We start from the raw sequence: 18,006 nt of genomic DNA, 5'->3' as shown, positions 1-18,006 counted from the left end.
GTCCCACTTTCTCTTTTCAAATCACTTAAACACCATAAATTTGCCCTAAATGCATTTTTGTAGCATTCTTATATCCTAAAATCATATAGACTGATATGTGGGTTTCCTCTAAAGACATGGGGTGCGCGAGGACTTCGCCGCTTTATGCAAATACTTTTTCCCAGAAATGTGTCCTGGAGTGACCGACCTACGTGTCTGGGCAATACTCTGAAAAGAGTCCTATTACATTCGCGCTCATTGGCTTACTCCTTCCTCGCCTCGCACTCGCTCTCCGATACGCCTCTATATGTTACATCTGTAGTAAAGCTTCCAGTGTACAGTACAGTTATTCAAATACAGTCCCAGAGGTACAGCTGGTTTTCATACCAGCTGAAATAACTGGCTGAAGAGTGTACATACCTCTTTCTCAGGTAAAAATCAACTCCTAAAAAGAACATGGGGAGAGGGGGTCATGATCTATATCATCAACTTAAGCAATGGCCTAATAGTTTCCAGCAGGTATTTCTTGAATAATACGTTCAGATGGACGTGGACTATTACAAAGGCTAACGTGAGACAGACATTATCGAAAGACTTAAATACACCTAAAAAATTCAGCGTTGGCTACGGCTATATAGAATATTCCCCATTCCAACCCATCGCCCCCTACATGGATGTTGACACAGGTTACAGGGCAGCCTGATTTTCCGCTGACAACTGAAATCACACATATATTCAGTTGTCAGTATCAATACATGGTGAGAGAGAGAGAAAGAGAGAGAGAGACTTCACGCGTGCTTACCATGGGATAACGGATATAGCTATATCTTTTTTGCTATATATGTACCATGCCTTTGTGAGCCATTGGTTTTGGTTGAAATACTTCCTGCTACGCCTCTCTTCTTCAGCCTTACAGTGATTAGAGTACGGAACTGTCAATCAGCTGCTGCCTAGGTGATTCTTGGTAGTGTACACAAAGTTACGTCACGGACACTTGTAACCAATCAGCGTGTGCTTATCTGATGACACCCTGGGATTCCGCGAAATTGCTACTTTAAGAAAAGCAGTGAGAGCAGCACTGAGCGTACCCCACCACAGTAAGTTGACGCATATAGGAGTACAACGTGAGCGGAGAAAGGAACGACTTAAACAATTCTTTAAACGGTCTATGTCTTGTTTTAGCAACATTATGCTGATAACTTATCTTTTCTATAAAGGGTATTTATTTACCGGGGCCTTGCGTCCTCGTGCCATGAACTAATTTGGAACTCTATACCAACCCAGTCACATTGAGGAAGACACGTGTGAGGAATACGCCACGTTTCCTAAATCCATGAGTAACTAGATGGTGTACTGTTAACTAGCTGAGACATAATTGATTGTCGACGTTTTCAGAAGAAAATCTTTTTTTTTATCGTATACTTTAGGTTACAATTTTAGTTCTGCGCCGGTACTTAAAAGGGGAACGCAAACTTCCAAGAAATGTCGGATGTTGATCTTGCTGCGGAGTGTCTAGTGTCGATCTCAAATAAATCGGCGACAAGTGATTGTCCCGAAAAACTGACCAGTGAAGATGAGGCATCGAAAGAAAATCAAGAGAGTCGGACATTGTTGATGGTGGCGATGATTCTATTAGACCTGAAACAGTGTGATAGTCCCTGTGTACGCGGTGGTGGAGGAGGCGTCAACACCAAATGTTTGGTGGAAAGTGATGCAGGCAACCAAACCGGCGTGAAGGAAAGCCGGGGCAAATACGGTGGTAATGCTTTACCAGAGCGCTGCAGACAGAATTCTGGAGCGGGAAAGCAAGTACGGAACAGGCAAACCAGGAGATTGCACGCATCACCAGAGAAAAGACACTGTTGTCCTTACACAGGGTGTGGGAAAATGTACGGCAAATCATCTCATCTAAAGGCACACTTCAGAGTACACACTGGTAAGTATGAGTGGTGCTAAGGCTGGGTTGTTACTTTAAATCCAGAAAGAATATTGTGTTCCATTCTGTTTTGCGCAGTACGCGACTGAACAGTGGCTTTGACGTTTTCGTGGTGCATTTAAGGTGATTTCATGCCACACAAGGACACTGCGCTCTGTGACGATTCGACTCCGTCACTGAACGTCCGGTTTGGTTTCGCGATAGAAGTCATTTGGTTACGGTAACTGCTACTCGTATTGCTGGGGGTGTGACCGCTGGCACAACCTAACATACACACAAGGGAGGAATGGAACAATTTGTTACTCATCAAAGTCCGAACAACAAGTACAGTTGCACAATCTAGCCCACTTTGTTTGGCTGCACATTGTTAAGTTATATGCGTCATGATATCGTTATAAATTTATTCAGGTCAGTTCGTCGTGAAAGATAAGATGGTGGACACGTTACAGAGAAATCATAATTACATAGATTTGTTTTCAACCAGATAAAGATTATTCTCAGAAAGCGAAATTCTTCGAAAGCTTGTAGAGCCAAGGTGCGTTGTAGAAAACGGATACATAGGTAACATTTCAGCGTTACATTAGTTATACACGATTATACCGCGTAGAGCTACCCCTCGATGTGTAAACTTTCGCTGTGAATTTCTTTACCACTGCGACATCGTCCTTGGTGACCGCATATAACCCAACGTATTCATACTACGTCATTCACCCACCCCTCCGCAGCTCATGGTGTAAACAGCCCACACGTGGTGTAGATTGGCCGAGAAGCGTGGTTTGACCATGCCTGCAAATAATTGATCAGTCAGATCAGTGCGTTTAGAGTAGCCTACCCTCTCTTGCTGTCGATTAGGAGTCTGAGATAATTATCAGTCTACAAACAATTTGTACTGAATGGTTTCATGGACTTTTTTTTTTACGTGTGGACAGTAATTCCAAAGTTCATTTAGTATCAACGGTTTTAAGTAAACTAATGGAATTCATTGTTACTTTTCTGTTCTGAATAATCATTTTGTGGGGAAAAAAAATCTCATGACTAATTTTTCTCTATCTTTTCCGTTGGTGATTGGGGTGTGGTCTTAATCTAGGTGAGAGGCCCTTCCACTGTTCATGGCCAAACTGCGCCAAGAAGTTCTCGCGATCCGACGAATTGACGCGACATTTCCGAACGCACACGGGGGAGAAGCGCTTCACGTGTCCGTTGTGTGACAAGTGTTTCATGCGGAGTGATCACCTGACCAAACACGCCCGCCGCCACGCCGATTTTCACCCGAGCATGCTGCAAAATCCACTGAGAAGAAGACGGCGCTCTTCAATATCCACATCCTCCAGTGGATCAGTGGAACAACTTGCCGCCGATGTTTGAACTCTTCTTTTGTCTGCTCTTTACAAATTATTAACAGACACAACCACACACATTTGCTGCCAGGTTTATACGGACAATTTGTAGACCAGTGAGCCAACTAGTCTACCCTACAGAACTGATAACTGAAGTTAAAAGCAGTTAGCCCGGGATGTTTGAACGCTTGAATACTAAACGGTGAACGGTTGAATTGTGTATTTGATATTTACTGTAGCAACTATGCTAAATCGATTCATTTTTGACATTGATAAATACTTCATTCACAGCTTCTAACTTCACTTGCACGAGAAGGTGATTGTTACAGTGCAGAGGGAAGTAGAATTTGTGCTATAGGCTATCAGCAAGCCTTGTGTAAACAGCAGATTAAACCAGGGCCCTTCTCTCATTGACTGTTTTCTAAAGGAAAAGTTCTGAGAAGTCACTTTCACTCGTAGTAACCCCCATTAGCTGAATTTCATTGAGGTGTTTCTTATATAAAGGGACTTGTATGCCGAGATGTCTGAGTTCGCCACAGCCTGTATGAATGTCATTTTAAAGCTATTCTTTTTTTAATCATTAATCATTTATATGTAAGGTTTTAAATGTTGTCTATTTATACGACATTTGCTTTATATGAGCATTTATTTCGTAAACTTTTATAATGAATAAATTTATGCGATTTGCAAAACACGTGGCTGTGCTTTGGCACAAAACCACAGCTGGCTGGCTTTTCTCACCGTTCCAGGAGCACCACCTGGTGGTTAGTAGAGAAATTAGATTAGTATCACGGTGAATTTATTGACCGGAATTGCATTGAGCAACAATTACAGAAACTTTACAATACTTTAAAATTTCCGTCAGTATTAAATGGATCAGAATGTACTAAATTATATATATGTTGCTTATATCCTTCGCTCTTTTTTTAGATTTCATAATGTATCTGTAGTTGCATCTTTTGTTTGTTTGTTTGAATTCATGCTTTTGCCTCGCTCAGGAAAGGATGTGGTCAAGAAATGAAAGGAAGATTTCTAATCTAGTTTAGTTACACAACTGACGAATAGATATACTCATGGGCCCTGGTCACATGTTAATGTTTGTAGCAGCTACAGCAATTTGATTGTCGCATTTTCCGTCAGAAATCTAAAGTGATGGTGATGCAGTCCTTAAGTGTTAGGGATGATAAATCATATATCTGAGAATGGATATGATATTACTACTGCTTAAACTGTAATATCAATACAATCTGTACAAAACTGCCACTGTACATATTTATATTCAACATGTGCCTTTTATTTTTACATTTCTTTAGGCTCTCCCATACTATGAATGTATTATGACATTATGAAGCCACTGAATGGAGCTTGATACAAAACAGAGAGAGAGAGAAGGAAAGAAAAAAGAAAACCACAAATATTTTGTTTGCTTGCATTTGCACAATATTTATGACACTGTAAATACCGAAATCACGTAATTGTGTCGTGAATATTGAAAGCAGCCACTATTGTATGTATGAGACAGGTCCTGTTTATTAAACACAAAAAATGAACATATTTTGTTTGTTTGTTTGTTTGTTTTTCCCTGGTTGTTCCATTTTGTGTTTACAGTGACGAAAACAAGGACTCAGTGAACTTACATAGGCTTGCAGTAGAGTTTTACTAAGAGCATCCGTATGTCTCACAGTAGATACCTTTTATGAGCAGTAAAATATCTATTATTCTTATTCAGGGAAGAGCAATTCCTCATATTTTATGCTTAATATGTATATAGAATGGTATTTCAAACCATTACTATTCCAAACCAGTATTGTTGAGTTTTAGAAATAATTTTAAATGGCTTTCAGATGATAACATAGTACATTCATTTAAAAAAAATGCTATGATACAGAAAAACAAATCAGTAAAAACAAAACAAAACTGACCCACAATCAAAACAAACAAAGTTAACAAGAAAAGTGCAATGGTTATGTTGTGTGCTACACAGTTGTTGTTGTTGTTTTTTTTTGTAGTTGTTTTTTATTTTGTTTTTTGTTTTTCATTTTTTAAAATTTATTTATTTACTTTTTTTCAGTGCTGCGCAAGTAGCTGCAATAACCCAACATCAACCAAAACACACAAGTGACACTGAAAAGAAGCCTTGCTTTGAAAACACACACCTGAAAATACGCCTTAAGCATGTGCAACAATCCATGTCAAACAAATGTAAACCAGAAAAAGAACAACACAGTAAATGCAAGAATTAAAACATGGAAGCAGTTGTGTCAATAGAGAAGCTGTCTCAAAATCCACAGCAGCTTCAAGAAGTGTCATATCAACTTGGTAAATGACTTTTTTTTTTTTCCTTTTTTTTTTTTTTTTTTGGTTTTCCCTTTTCTATTTCACGCATTCGCTAGTAGTACACCAGCTGAGTTCGTTTCATCTCTCCTTTCTAACTCATTAGTAAACTATGCACATCCTGCCATAGGAGGAAACAACTAATGACAATGGCAAATATTCCGTTTACAATTTTCTTTTTTCCTTTTTTTTTTCATTGTACTGTAATTTCACCCCTCTCCATGTTTATCGTAACGTTTGAATATATACATTTTGTTCTCTTATGCTGATTACTTAAGATTAACGGGGCATAGGGCGAGAGACTGGGAACATACACCTTAGCTCTGATACAGCGAGAGTGGCCCACTGTGTACAGGATAGGTGCATTGTGGGATCGAGGAGGTATAGGGGATTTTATTGGATTTGACAGGTGGTGGAGGAGGTGGCTTGACAACACATGCAGGTGGGGTTGACCGATTTGGGTGGTATCAGGTCCAGGTCTTCGTCGTCAGGGATTTCGTCCAATCGGTAGCCGTCTTTCAGAAGCTGGATGTTCAGATCCTGGTTGATCTGCTGCAGAGGTGAGTACGAAGAAGTGTTAACGAGGGTTCCATACATCTTCTGTCTTTATTTTCTTTATTTTTCACTAAATTAATAATTTACAGTTTTATCTCTCCCAGCTAGCAATCTGAGATGGCTGCAGACCTCAGTCATGTACGCACTGTTTTAAACTCTGCAAGTGATGAAAGGCCTGGAGTTATCATGATTTTTGTTCTAACTGTATATGTGTGTGTGTGACAGGCAAAATAACACCCAAGCTTTAGTAGCGTTCAGCCGGGACTGCGATCACTTTTGAACTGTATACTGAGTTTTCAATGAAGACTAAGTGCTTGAATGAAACATATGATGGATTCTTTTTTTTTTTTTCCTTTTTTCATTTTTCTGCAATGTCTTCAGCATTCTGCCTGCATCCATGAATGACATCTCACCTCAGCTGAAGAGTATCCTGACGAAGAGTATCTGGATACATCAATATCATCATCACTGCAGGACAATGAGAACCATATTTAGGGGAGTGGTTTAGGGCTTTTGGTCATTGTGATGTCACTTTGATTTGATTGGTATTTGTTGACTCAGGCACTTACCTGTCTGTGTCAAGAGCCACTAAGGGTTTCTCGTCTGGGCTCTGGTCTAAAGAGGAGTAGCCTTTGTTAGGAACCACCAACCTAGAGAGACAAAGCCAGACAAACAGAGAGAGACAGACAGAGAGAGGGAGAGAGAGAGAGAGAGAGAGAGTATAAGAACAAGAATAAAAATGCATAGTTAGAGCTTAGTTTCCACAGAATGCTGAACAGAAGAGGAAGAAGAAAAAGAAGAAGAAAAAGAATCAGACATGGTAAATTGCAAGGGAAGCACAAAGAAAACTAGAAGCAGCTGGAAGCCATTACCATGTGTGTGTGGTAGGTTATAAGTGAGTTAATGCATGAGTGTGTGTGTGTATATGTGTGTGTGTGTGTGTGTGTGTGTGTGTGTGTTCGTGTGTGTACCTGGTCCTGGCCATCACGTTATTTTTCTTCGGTTGCTGATTGACAGGACTTCCTGCGTTCCCATTCTTCAGAGAACCCTTCCTGGCCAGCTCTCTCTGTTTCTCTAAAACATACCAGACATTTAAACCCAGACTTAGCCAGACATTTGCCAACTTTAGCATGCAGGGGCGTTTTTAAGGTTTTTAACCAGGCAGCATGCAACCAACTGAATATATTTTCATTGTTCAGAACTTATTTTTATTTAGCACACATTTTTTATTTCAGTATCACAAGTCGTACTGAATTTGCATGCCCTGACAATGCAGTAAAATATGTCCTAAATCTACATCTATGTCTGAGACATAAAGTGACACTCATTTTCCGTGGCCTGTTGAAAACTGAATACAAGTAATGACAATACATTGAAAGATTACACTTTGCATGGCTCCTGAGAGGGCAGACATGCAAACCAGCCTCTGATCATTTAGAGTGCGTTTCAGATTTTGGAAGAAACAAACACATGTTAATACAAGGCACAGATGGTTGAAAAGAAACATTTAGAAGAACATTTGCAATGCGATAAATCATTTACAACAGTGAGTAGAGCCGGCTGCAGGTACATTTTTGAGCAGGTGGACACAAACAAAACTCACCTATCTTCATTTGAAGAGGAGAGGGTTTGTAATTTAGTGTAGCAGGCTCATTTTCTCTGGTCTCTGAGTCTGCCTCAGATGTAGTTGAAGATGCTGGATCCTACAGAACAAATAGGGAGATTATTTTTGCTCCTATGAGAAACTCGTTTCCGATGCTGTTGTTTTTTCTGTTTTTATTTTTCTTATTGCTAGATATTGTTACTGATTTCACTTCTCCTCATTTTATATTTTAGTTGTATAATTCCAAGTTATTAATTGTGCTAGATTAAATATATATATGCAAGAACTGCACAAACATGTCAACAGCTTAAGAAGTCTTCGCCAGCCGAACTGCTGACTGTGTATAGAACTTTATCATTAAATTCATTTTAGAGTTTTTGAGAGAGAGAGAGAGAGAGAGAGCGAGAGAGAGAGAGAGAGAGAGAGAGAGAAGGAGACTGAGAATGTAATTGGTAGTAACAGCTTCCAAAGAACATTGCAATGTCCTAGAAAAAAAATTACATGTACCACCAAATATCTATGATAATATTGTAAAACACATCATGTAAATAAATAAATTAACTATGAATGTTTGACAAGTCACTACAAACAAACATTAGAGTTTTCCTCTAATGAAAACAAAATAGGATGCTGTCTCTCTCATCCAGACATCATGATCTTAAATCCATACAGCAGACTTTAATTACCTAAAGCTGGGCTCGGACCCATAGTTTATCATCTCATCTGTCATTTGTATTCTGCTTAACACATGATCTGAGTCGGTCAGGAGAGTTGCCTGCTCAGCGTTATTACTAGGACGTGAAAGACGGATTTTAATTGTCATTCGGATACATTAGACGACGTTACAACATCCACGTGAATCTAAAGGGACATGTCCTAGTCACGATCTTTTTATATATATATATATATGGCAACTACGTGTGTTCAATATCAAACGTATCCTTCAAGTGTTGTTTAGAAAGCTTTGGTTTTGAAGTAGCAGGATGAAATGAGACGAGCGCCGTATATGTTAAATTGAACGGGCCATGGGTTGGGGATGGGCCGCCTATCTATATATACAAGGAGCCGTTTCAGTTCAGTTCCTGTAATAATTGATGAATTTAAGAATGTCGGGCAGGGGTGGATGGGAATAGGGGGTGGTGTGACGGGTGGGTCGGACCACTACGCAGGTAGCTCACCACACACAGACGATCCATCTGCGTATCATAGAGCAGTATGGAAAAAAAAAAAAAAACCCCTTAGGCCTTACCAAATTCTGGTATAGCATTTACCACGCAGGTGCAAAACTATAAGCTATACGTTGTTTACAGACCACTACACAATTCCAGTCTGTTCTGCGTCTTAGTGGCACTGTTTAAACGATACAAACACCATAGATATTGGCGATTGTCACTGCTATGAGACAAATCTTGTGTGCGGCGCCCACCAGACGCAGCATCATCGCAGTAGCATGTCTCACATCAAACGGTTATCACTGTCAACGGCACTACCCATAGTATCGTTCATCTTTGATCATAACAGCAGCGATTAGACATTCAACTACGGAACAGGAAAAAAACACACACAGCAAGGGTGCATATAATTGTATAATAACTCACATTTCGTTAGATAGCCTGATACGACTGGAATGCTCCACTACTGACATGTAAATATGATGAATTCGGGTGATACTACGCTGTATGTTACTTACTAAGGGCTGCATTTCCGATTGAACAGTCGGGACTTGAAATCTGTCAATTTCTTCCATCATTTTGGCGGTACTGTGGTGATGATCCTTGTCGGAGCCTCTGAGATGTTATGCGTTATCCTCACAGACTTGTCGCGTTGTAAATGTAAAACGTAATTTTATAATTCAACGATTTTTTTTTTGTCAGCCCCTGGAATATTCTCTTCTCTCCGTCATCCCAGCAGCCTGGTAAGGTTATTAGTCAGCGTTGACCGAGCGGCGAGTCAACCACCCACTTCCGGGAGCTGAGATCAGTCTAGTCTAGTCGAGAGCTGCTTCACATAGGGCCGCTGCATTTAATGCCTGTGGGAGATGTATACCAGCTCCACCCAAGTCCTGACAATGTTACACATAACTGCAGGACAATTTAATCTGAAGATGAATATGCGTTGCTGAAGTGACGTTTAATCTAGAATTTTAACGCTGATGCAGCAAAATTTTAAGTATAGACATAACAAAAGCATTAATTCAGAGAAGAAACCAGGAGATTAACATAAGCATTTCACCATTTACTACTACATTATGTTACCGCTGTTGGACCCCAAGTGTTATTAACGTTTTGCTCAGTTGTTTGGACCTGAAAACGTTCTATCAACCTGCAGATTCAGCACCCAAGTTTTTTGGACAGCTCCTCTAGAACAGAAAAACAGAAACTTCAGGGAGGGGCAAAAGAAGTGACACAGGGACAAAATCCAAGCAGCATGAATAATAAGTTGTTACCTTTAGAATGACACATACTTCTCTGCGCATCAGTTGATAGACTGCCACGCTGATGCAAGTATTTTGACTCAGAAAGAGGCGTTACTCACACGAGATATTTTTCGTATTCTTCTTTACATTTTCATCGCAAAGAATTGTCCTTTTTTGTTAACAGAACTTTTTGGGGGTGGTTTGCCGCATTATAAAATATGCATTGACAAAATTCCATTCCAGAACAATAGGTGGAAGTTATAATGTCAGTGTTTTAAAGTTCACGTCCACAGAGACCACAGTTCCCAACAGAGGGCGCTAGTGATGCAAATATAAAGCATGAGAGGCTGTAATGCGTTGAGACAGTACGGACGGTATGTGCATTACATTTAAGCTCACATGAACATGTCCATTAATATATGCATCCCATATATACATGTATGTTCCTCGGTGACTCAGTGAACGATTTGTGACTCTAGTATATTTAATACTAACGTATTTTAGATTCTGGATTATCTTGCTGAGTGCATATGGATGTAGAACTACCACATAAACAATATGGACCTATCAGTAAGGACAAAAGGAATTCCATTATTGTGGGACACCTGTATTACTGTAGATTGAGATAAACATTAGAGGTGAGCTTATGAATGGACATGTCTGATTCTTACGCTGTAATGTTTACACACACACACACACACACACACAAACACACACACACACACACACACACATTTGTGGTAAATGATTTGTGGTAGTAGCATATTTTCACTGAACACTGTTGTCATTGCGGAGCTATTTGCCCTTTCTATTTGTATGTTTGATCTGACTTGATATATTTTGTGATGTCAGATCCACAGGACGCATAATCTGCAAAGGAATTTAATCACTGAAAATCAGACCATTTTAATAGTGTAAGTGACTGATTCACCTGGACTGATTTACCTTTTTCTTTTCTCTATCGCACTCGACCGATATCTTAACAGTCTAATATCCAGTGTCCAGGTGGACCTCTCTCTTGGCCAGATAAAATGAGTCAAAAATCAAGATAATCCAACAGGAGAACAGCCCAAAAAAACAAAAAACACCTCTATGGGACAGACAACTCTCCGCTTAAGTTAATGCTGCTTTATGGGATTCTCCTCCTGTATACTACACTGAGCCATGTGAGTTTGTTGTCTTCCTCTGTGGTATTCTGGGATTTTAGATGTATCCTTCTAAAGGCATGCAGTTAAAGAGAATGAGAGGATTTTATGAGATTAGGATTTGAAGTGTGTCTGATGGCTTGGCAACATTGTGAAATGTGAGTTCAAATAATATTTTCAAATTCGTTTAGAACACAGAACAAATGGATACACGGGAGAATGTGACCTACAGACAAACAGGGAACGAGAACAAGAGGAACATAGTGAGAACAGAGAGTAGAGTCAGTGACAGGAAAAGACAGATAAATAATCATATTAGAGACAGACAGAGAGAGAAAGAGAGACAGAGAGAGAGAGAGAGAGAGAGAGAGAGAGAGAGACAGAGACAGAGACAGAGACAGAGAGAGGAATACCCTGATCTCATTTTGAAAATCTAGGTTATGCAATCCCCTGCAGCCTCACAGATGGGGACGTTAGTCTGTGTAGTTTATTAGTAATCTGTATTTTTTTTTCAATGATCTGTGATCATGTTATATAATGGTATGCTACACATAGCTCTCTGGCTGTCTCCGTTGGCCAGATCTCCAGATAAAACATGCCATTCTGTCACTCATTTTAATTCAGCTACACACACACAGACGGCGTACATTGTCACATATCATCCTACCAGTCTACTATAAACAAAGAGTAGACATTATCACATTATCATATATCTCAAGAACAGAATTGTGCAAAGCTGCTTTAAAAGACAGCTCATCACAATATGCGCAATGCAAATTAAACAGAACTGTGCCCAGATGAAGGTATGGCAGTTTTATATAGAATTCTATGATAATGAAATTTCGCGTGTGTTTTTTTTTCCCCCCAAAGCACATTCTAGTCTCCTTTGTATATAGACCTTTGAGATAGTGGAAATCAAGATCATTCAACAACTTATTCTCTTCATGCAAATCATTAATCCCACACACTGATGTTTAACCCTTCAGTGTCCAATGTTCAGTTTCACACGAAGATCTCATTTTTTATTCTGTTCCTGTTATTCTGCATTTTCTTTTCAAGGTGGAAAAAATTACTTTAAAAAAAATCCCAGTCTGATTCTCCAAGATATAACATGAAGTGTTTCATGTATACCAGTACACTTGGTATACATGATTTTGTAGCTCAGAGTCGGCAGAAAGCAAGCAGATATGTTGTTTTGTTAGAACTAAGTTTAAAGATGACAACAGGGATGAAATGATGTTTTATAATGTTTAAATTATTTATCTGTACACAGGAAACATTGTCAGTGCATGATAACACAGCATGTTTTAAGGTGACCAGATTTAACAATCATCGGGCCATCATGCAGTTATTCTACAGCCTTCAAACCTTCGAACTTAGGTCTCTTGAGAGCAAATGAGAATGTTGATTCTTTTTTTTTCTTTTTTTTTTTTTATAATGCACATACAATATGACTTTCCAAAGAAACTTTTGTTTATTTCTTTGTTTATTTGTTCAGTTATTTTGTCACTCAGAGAGGCTCATTAAGTTTACTGTGCCATGAACACTAATGAGGGGAGAGACCCTCAACATTGATTTCATTCGCACTTACTTTGCAATGCTGGTTCATTAGTGTAGCAAATTGCTTGTATGGTGACAACAAAGCCCATGGTCTGTCGTGCAGATTTTCTGTGGTCTTTAGGGATACAGTTAGTTTTGTCTCTGCCTTTTTTTTGTTCCAGCCAACAAGAAGACAGTGTGAAGGGTGCAGATTATTCAATCAATGAGGGCTATCTTATGGGATTTATATAGTTTGAAAGAAAGAAAGAAGGAAAGAAAGAAAGAAAGAAAGCATATGGCCCGAGTATTAATTTAATAACAGTAGTTAATTATGGTATATTCAGATAATAAATACCTATGTAATCAATGTTTAATAACTAACCTACTATATATTGTTAGATCACTGTCATATATTAAGCATAAAAATGAATTTGTAATTCTATGCTGTGAATGTGAGATTTAATTAAATGAATTTCAGTGTTTACAATATACTACTCTTATTGACATGCATCCTCCACAAAGTGATGCTTTTTGTGTGCTATTGCATAAAAAGATAAAAAAAAAAGTACACAATCCCATATGTAGACAGATTATATGATGTATTTGTTTTGTTTAATCCCTAATATTTATGCAACACTAATGCAGGATTGGTGAGTTGTCTTTGTGCCATATACCACACAGACACACACAGTCATACATGGAAATACGCGCACACACAGACACATACACAGCAACGCGCACACACAGACACATACACAGCAACAGACATAGACACACACACACACACAAGACACATGCACACAGATGCAGATGTACTCAAATATGCATGTCTACCCAGATCCAAATACACACAAAAAGGAGTGTGTAATTTTTGAAATCACACACACATACACAAACACACATACACACACATATGTTTTGTTTCGTCTGTTACAAACCACTGTCATAGTACTTAGGAGTGCTCAGGATCTAACACATGACCTTCTACCTCAACAAAATCCCCTTCACGTTCTAATCTTTCCACAACATTCAAATCTCATTAGTGTCAGAGAGAAGTTCTACAGTTTTACATAGAGAAAGTCATTCTACCTCTCCACAGCCTGATGTCCAACCTACTGACCCATTAATTATTACCAGTCCTAAATGAAGCCAAGCTCAGTTTGTAAAGATAGCTGTGCCAACTGTGTTATTTTAACTGTACTAGGATTGAGTGTGTACTTTTGTGTACAGTGCTGACTGAGACAGTATAATTTGTTAAGACTCATTTGCCAGTATTGTTTGGAAGGAACTACACAAACAGTTAGAGAGAGAGAGAAGGAAATTCAGTTTGACATGAACTTTTATTTAGAATTATTTCACTGAGTCCATAAGATTTTCAAGTGTTACACACAGTAGCAGCATATTTTGTTTAAATGACTTGACCATATTATTCAACGAACCCCCCCCCCCCCCCCCCCTCATCTTTCCTCCCATCTCTTAAGTTCTAAATTTTCTCTTCTTGTGTGTAGGAGAAACCTTGTACTTGTATGTGTTAGTTTCTTAATTCAATTGAACACAAATCTCTCTGGCACTCACAGAATCTTAGCAGGATTAAAGACGCCAGTGTTCTGTTGGTGCTTACTGGGTCTTTCTTTAGGAGCAGTCGTTCAACCAGGTTGACAGTAAATAGACTGACAGATGGACACGTCTTCACTCAGAGCAGAAGAGATAAGAGGCTTTGGGATTTATGTAACACTCAGGCTAAATAGTGAGAGTGAACCACAATACCGGGAGTCTGCAACACCAAAGTCCACATAGTACCTTTTGCAATCCATTCCAGGAATGTTTTACTTCAAACTGTGGGGGAAAAAATGTATTGATAGCTGCCGTGATCTCGAATAGTCGCTTGGTAATATCTTTGTTTTGTATTTAGAATACTTGGTGAAATTCTTTAGTGAACTCAATTTTGATACACACAAATCTACCTGTGTTATATTTACACTCTCCATGTTAATTTAACACTTGTGACTTTACTGTGCAGGGTCTCTGTGATCTGACAATAAGGGCCATACAGTGCAGGATGATCACTCCCCTCATTATCAATGCTGGATTCTTTCTCTCTCAGTGTGTGTGTGTGTGTGTGTGTGTGTGTGTGTGTGTGTGTCCGTGTGTGGGGGTATATGGGTGGTTGGATGGCTGGGTGTGTGTGTGTGTTTTGTGTGTGTGTGTGTGTGTGTGTGTGTGTGTATGTCTATATGTGTTTAACTATGTAGTGTTATGTCATCAAACAGCTGATAAAAGGGTATTGATGAGTGCAGTGGTTTCCATAGAGAATGCACTGGTCTCTGTAGTTATGCCTCCAGCCATACTCTGTGTTTGTGATCACTCACATACCGTTCGTGGCCTGAAAGGCTTTGCTCTGTCTCTACCATCCTTAAAAAACAGTCAAGCCTAAAATGAGGAACAATTTTTGTTAATCTCCAAAGCATCACCCGGCAACAGGACATTTTTCAGGGAATCAACTTGCAAGAAGAACTTAGGGCTCATAAAGCCAGTCAAATGGTAGCTGAAAGCTCAACTTTGACTGTGTCTTCACAGAAACTCGTGATACTGATATAAGTATGCATTCTTTTTTTCTTTGTTTTTTCAATTTTCACTAAGCCTCAGTTAACAAATACTTCTGCTCACTTCTCTGTTGGTCCTTGACTTCTGCTAGTACTGGCACCTTCCCTGGACATGATGGCACTTTACAGGCTTTATACAGAATAACAAAGAGGATGAGAATAAGGATAGCCACAACTGAATTACAAACAATGGCCACTATAGCTGCAGCAGACAGCCCGGTCCTGAGTTCTGTCTCCATGGTGACGTGACCACACGTTCTAGAACCAGAGTTCTGGTGACTGAAACACGTTTTAGAATGGAATCAAGGTTCCAAGAAAGAGAACAGTTCTGAAGAAGATCCTGCTGTAGAAGGGTTGCTTTTCACTTAGTTTCAAAGAAGAATAGCATTTTGATTTGACGTGTATATTCTGTACTTTCTTGAAGAGGAATGGAGCCACATCACTCATTGGGCAAAATGAGCAATGCCTTTGTAAGATGGTATCATGTTTGGTGTATGAAGCAGCATTTCATATGTCCTGGATTTAATATATCCAGGGTCCTGCTGAGGAACTGAGAACTTGAACAGGAGAGCAGACCTCTTGACCAATGACTGCACGGCCCTTTCTTGTGATTCCTGGTATGAAACACAACAGAGAAATATTTAGGTCCATTATTTATATCATTTCTTTTATCTTTTATTTTTATTTATCCCTAATACTGTAACATATTTTGTAATGCAGTACTTTCATGTCTTATATACTGCATATCTACACTTATATTTATTCATCTGGCAGATGCTTTTATCCCAAGTGACGTGCATACATACAACATGTGCAGAGCTAGACTCTTAATATTGCAATCTTGTTTAAACAATACTAAATTTCTAGCAATAATGTAATTCCTTTGCCTCTGTTTGATATACAGTATAGCATAATAGTGGCATCTTGACAAGCTGACTGCCTTCAGAGCCTGTTAAAAGGTCAAGATTTTGCAGTTTGTACTTCACTGACTGAGGATAACAAGACACACTGACAGTGCATGTAGTAATACGCATTAAAACATGACCTGAGAGTTTTGTTATTAATACTGATGTTGCAGTTGTTTGTGTGTGTTTGGTCAGTGGTAAGACCAATTACTGTTGTACGCGCCTTTGACACAAAAAAAAAAATATTTTGAAATTTAAGTGATATCATCTATCAAGCGATCAAGCAAGCAAGAAAGCTAGCAGGAAAGAAAGACAAAAGAGATTGATATTCATATATAATATAATTTTCTTCCCCGTGTCTTTACTTGGCTGTGTCTGATAAGTCATTTACACTCCTAACGGCTTCACTCTTTAATGAGCCTAAATGGCTAAAAGAGGAAAGGCACCTAGCTGCAGGTAGAATCCCAATGACATACACATACTACCTCTAAACCTGGCCTCTGAATGTGTCATCTTCAACAATCTAGCCACCCAAATGAAGACGGACTGAGCTTTGATACCATTTCTCCAGGACTAATGGAATCCTCTTCCCTGGAAAGGAGCTAACAGAGTTTTGTTTGCTTATGAAGGGCACTGGAGTTTTGATTGGGCACTAGACTCGTTTTCCAAACCATTCCACTCTCAGCTGCCCTCAAATTTTCAGAGCCAGCCGTAGCTATTACTGAGGACAAAGCTCTCTCTCTCTCTCTCTCTCTCTCTCTCTACCTCTCTACTCCTATTTTCTTGCTCATTCCGCCAAACAGTTGGACAATCAAACTCAAGATTTCAAATTTAAGTGAACTGATTGAACTACTAGAAGACACACAGAGACCAATCTTACTGCCATCATCATATTGCTCGTTTGCTCATAACTAAAAAGAACAAGAAATGCAATACACAAAAGAGTGGGCTTTGGAACCAGCTTTTTACCTATGACTCTTAAACAATGCTTAAATCTAGACATTTAATCACCGTTTCAAAGAGTCTGTCTCAGGCTTATAAAGTGATTCAAACTTCAAATGCAGTCACAGAGAACTCTGATAATAATCTGGTGATGATTTCCAGCTGAAAGCTGAAAGTAAATCTTTGACTTTGCCCACTTACATAAGCAAGACTCTCAGGGGACAGACAGTTACAGATTGAGCCAACCAACCGCTATCACTGGCCCAAAGACTACATTAGACTTTTTTCACAGTCTGATCAATAACTTGGCAACTGTTCCACAAATGAGTAGTGACTGTTATATAATGTTTTGAAAAGTTAGACTCAGGTTTATAGTGTAAGCTGTCTATTTAGCATCATGTTTCATAAAAGTAAGAGAATTCTGAGAATTCTGGTAAAATAAACAAAACTTCCAGCTCTTTAGCATTATTGTCTTTGGCTTTATTTTAATACGTGTACTGCTGACTATCACAGCTGTGAAACATAGAGCTCAGAGCTTTTTCTCTCAGAAAGACGTTTTTGTCTGCTCGCCTCAATGACCTGCTGGCTGTTGTGTCAAAGACGTGGGCAGTATTGATTTTCTGACCCGCTGGTTATCCTCCAGAATAGCACATTTATCTCACTTCATATTCATGGATAACATCTGCAGTCCATAACGGTCAAAGTGTGTACA

At 39.1% G+C, this 18,006-nt stretch overlaps 2 protein-coding genes across 7 annotated transcripts; one reads left to right on the top strand and one right to left on the bottom strand.

Annotated features, from left to right (window-relative positions):
- The first annotated feature begins 1,043 nt into the window (after nucleotides 1-1,043).
- klf9 (Kruppel like factor 9) lies at nucleotides 1,044-4,806 on the top strand. The gene is made up of 2 exons (XM_030791185.1): nucleotides 1,044-1,915; nucleotides 3,003-4,806. Exons 1-2 carry the CDS (start codon nucleotides 1,462-1,464, stop codon nucleotides 3,278-3,280), a joined length of 732 nt encoding a protein of 243 aa, XP_030647045.1. The 5' UTR covers nucleotides 1,044-1,461; the 3' UTR covers nucleotides 3,281-4,806.
- Nucleotides 4,807-5,979: 1,173 nt separating this feature from the next.
- fam219ab (family with sequence similarity 219 member Ab) lies at nucleotides 5,980-9,494 on the bottom strand. 6 transcript variants are annotated; one of them, XM_030791179.1, is made up of 6 exons: nucleotides 9,435-9,494; nucleotides 7,745-7,844; nucleotides 7,113-7,215; nucleotides 6,711-6,791; nucleotides 6,555-6,609; nucleotides 5,980-6,138 (listed from the first exon to the last, which is right to left on the bottom strand). In XM_030791179.1, exons 1-6 carry the CDS (start codon nucleotides 9,492-9,494, stop codon nucleotides 5,980-5,982), a joined length of 558 nt encoding a protein of 185 aa, XP_030647039.1. The 6 variants fall into 6 exon arrangements, with proteins under 6 accessions (XP_030647039.1, XP_030647040.1, XP_030647041.1 ...); XM_030791180.1 differs by having other exon boundaries at nucleotides 5,980-6,135; XM_030791181.1 differs by having other exon boundaries at nucleotides 7,113-7,217; nucleotides 7,798-7,844.
- Nucleotides 9,495-18,006: the final 8,512 nt, after the last annotated feature.

The sequence above is a fragment of the Chanos chanos genome, chromosome 14, assembly GCF_902362185.1.
Source record: "Chanos chanos chromosome 14, fChaCha1.1, whole genome shotgun sequence".
Taxonomy (NCBI): domain Eukaryota; kingdom Metazoa; phylum Chordata; class Actinopteri; order Gonorynchiformes; family Chanidae; genus Chanos; species Chanos chanos.
Note: the sequence above shows the minus strand (reverse complement) of the source record. Positions and strands in the feature narration are given on the sequence as shown.

Coding starts and splice junctions, on each gene's coding strand:
- klf9 (XM_030791185.1), top strand. CDS start 1,462: ATGTCGGATGTTGATCTTGCTGCGGAGTGTCTAGTGTCGATCTCAAAT. Junction 1,916..3,002: donor ACACTTCAGAGTACACACTG/GTAAGTATGAGT, acceptor GTCTTAATCTAG/GTGAGAGGCCCTTCCACTGT.
- fam219ab (XM_030791179.1), bottom strand. CDS start 9,494: ATGATGGAAGAAATTGACAGATTTCAAGTCCCGACTGTTCAATCGGAA. Junction 7,216..7,744: donor TCCTCTTCAAATGAAGATAG/GTGAGTTTTGTT, acceptor GGTATGTTTTAG/AGAAACAGAGAGAGCTGGCC. Junction 6,792..7,112: donor AACGTGATGGCCAGGACCAG/GTACACACACGA, acceptor TTGTCTCTCTAG/GTTGGTGGTTCCTAACAAAG.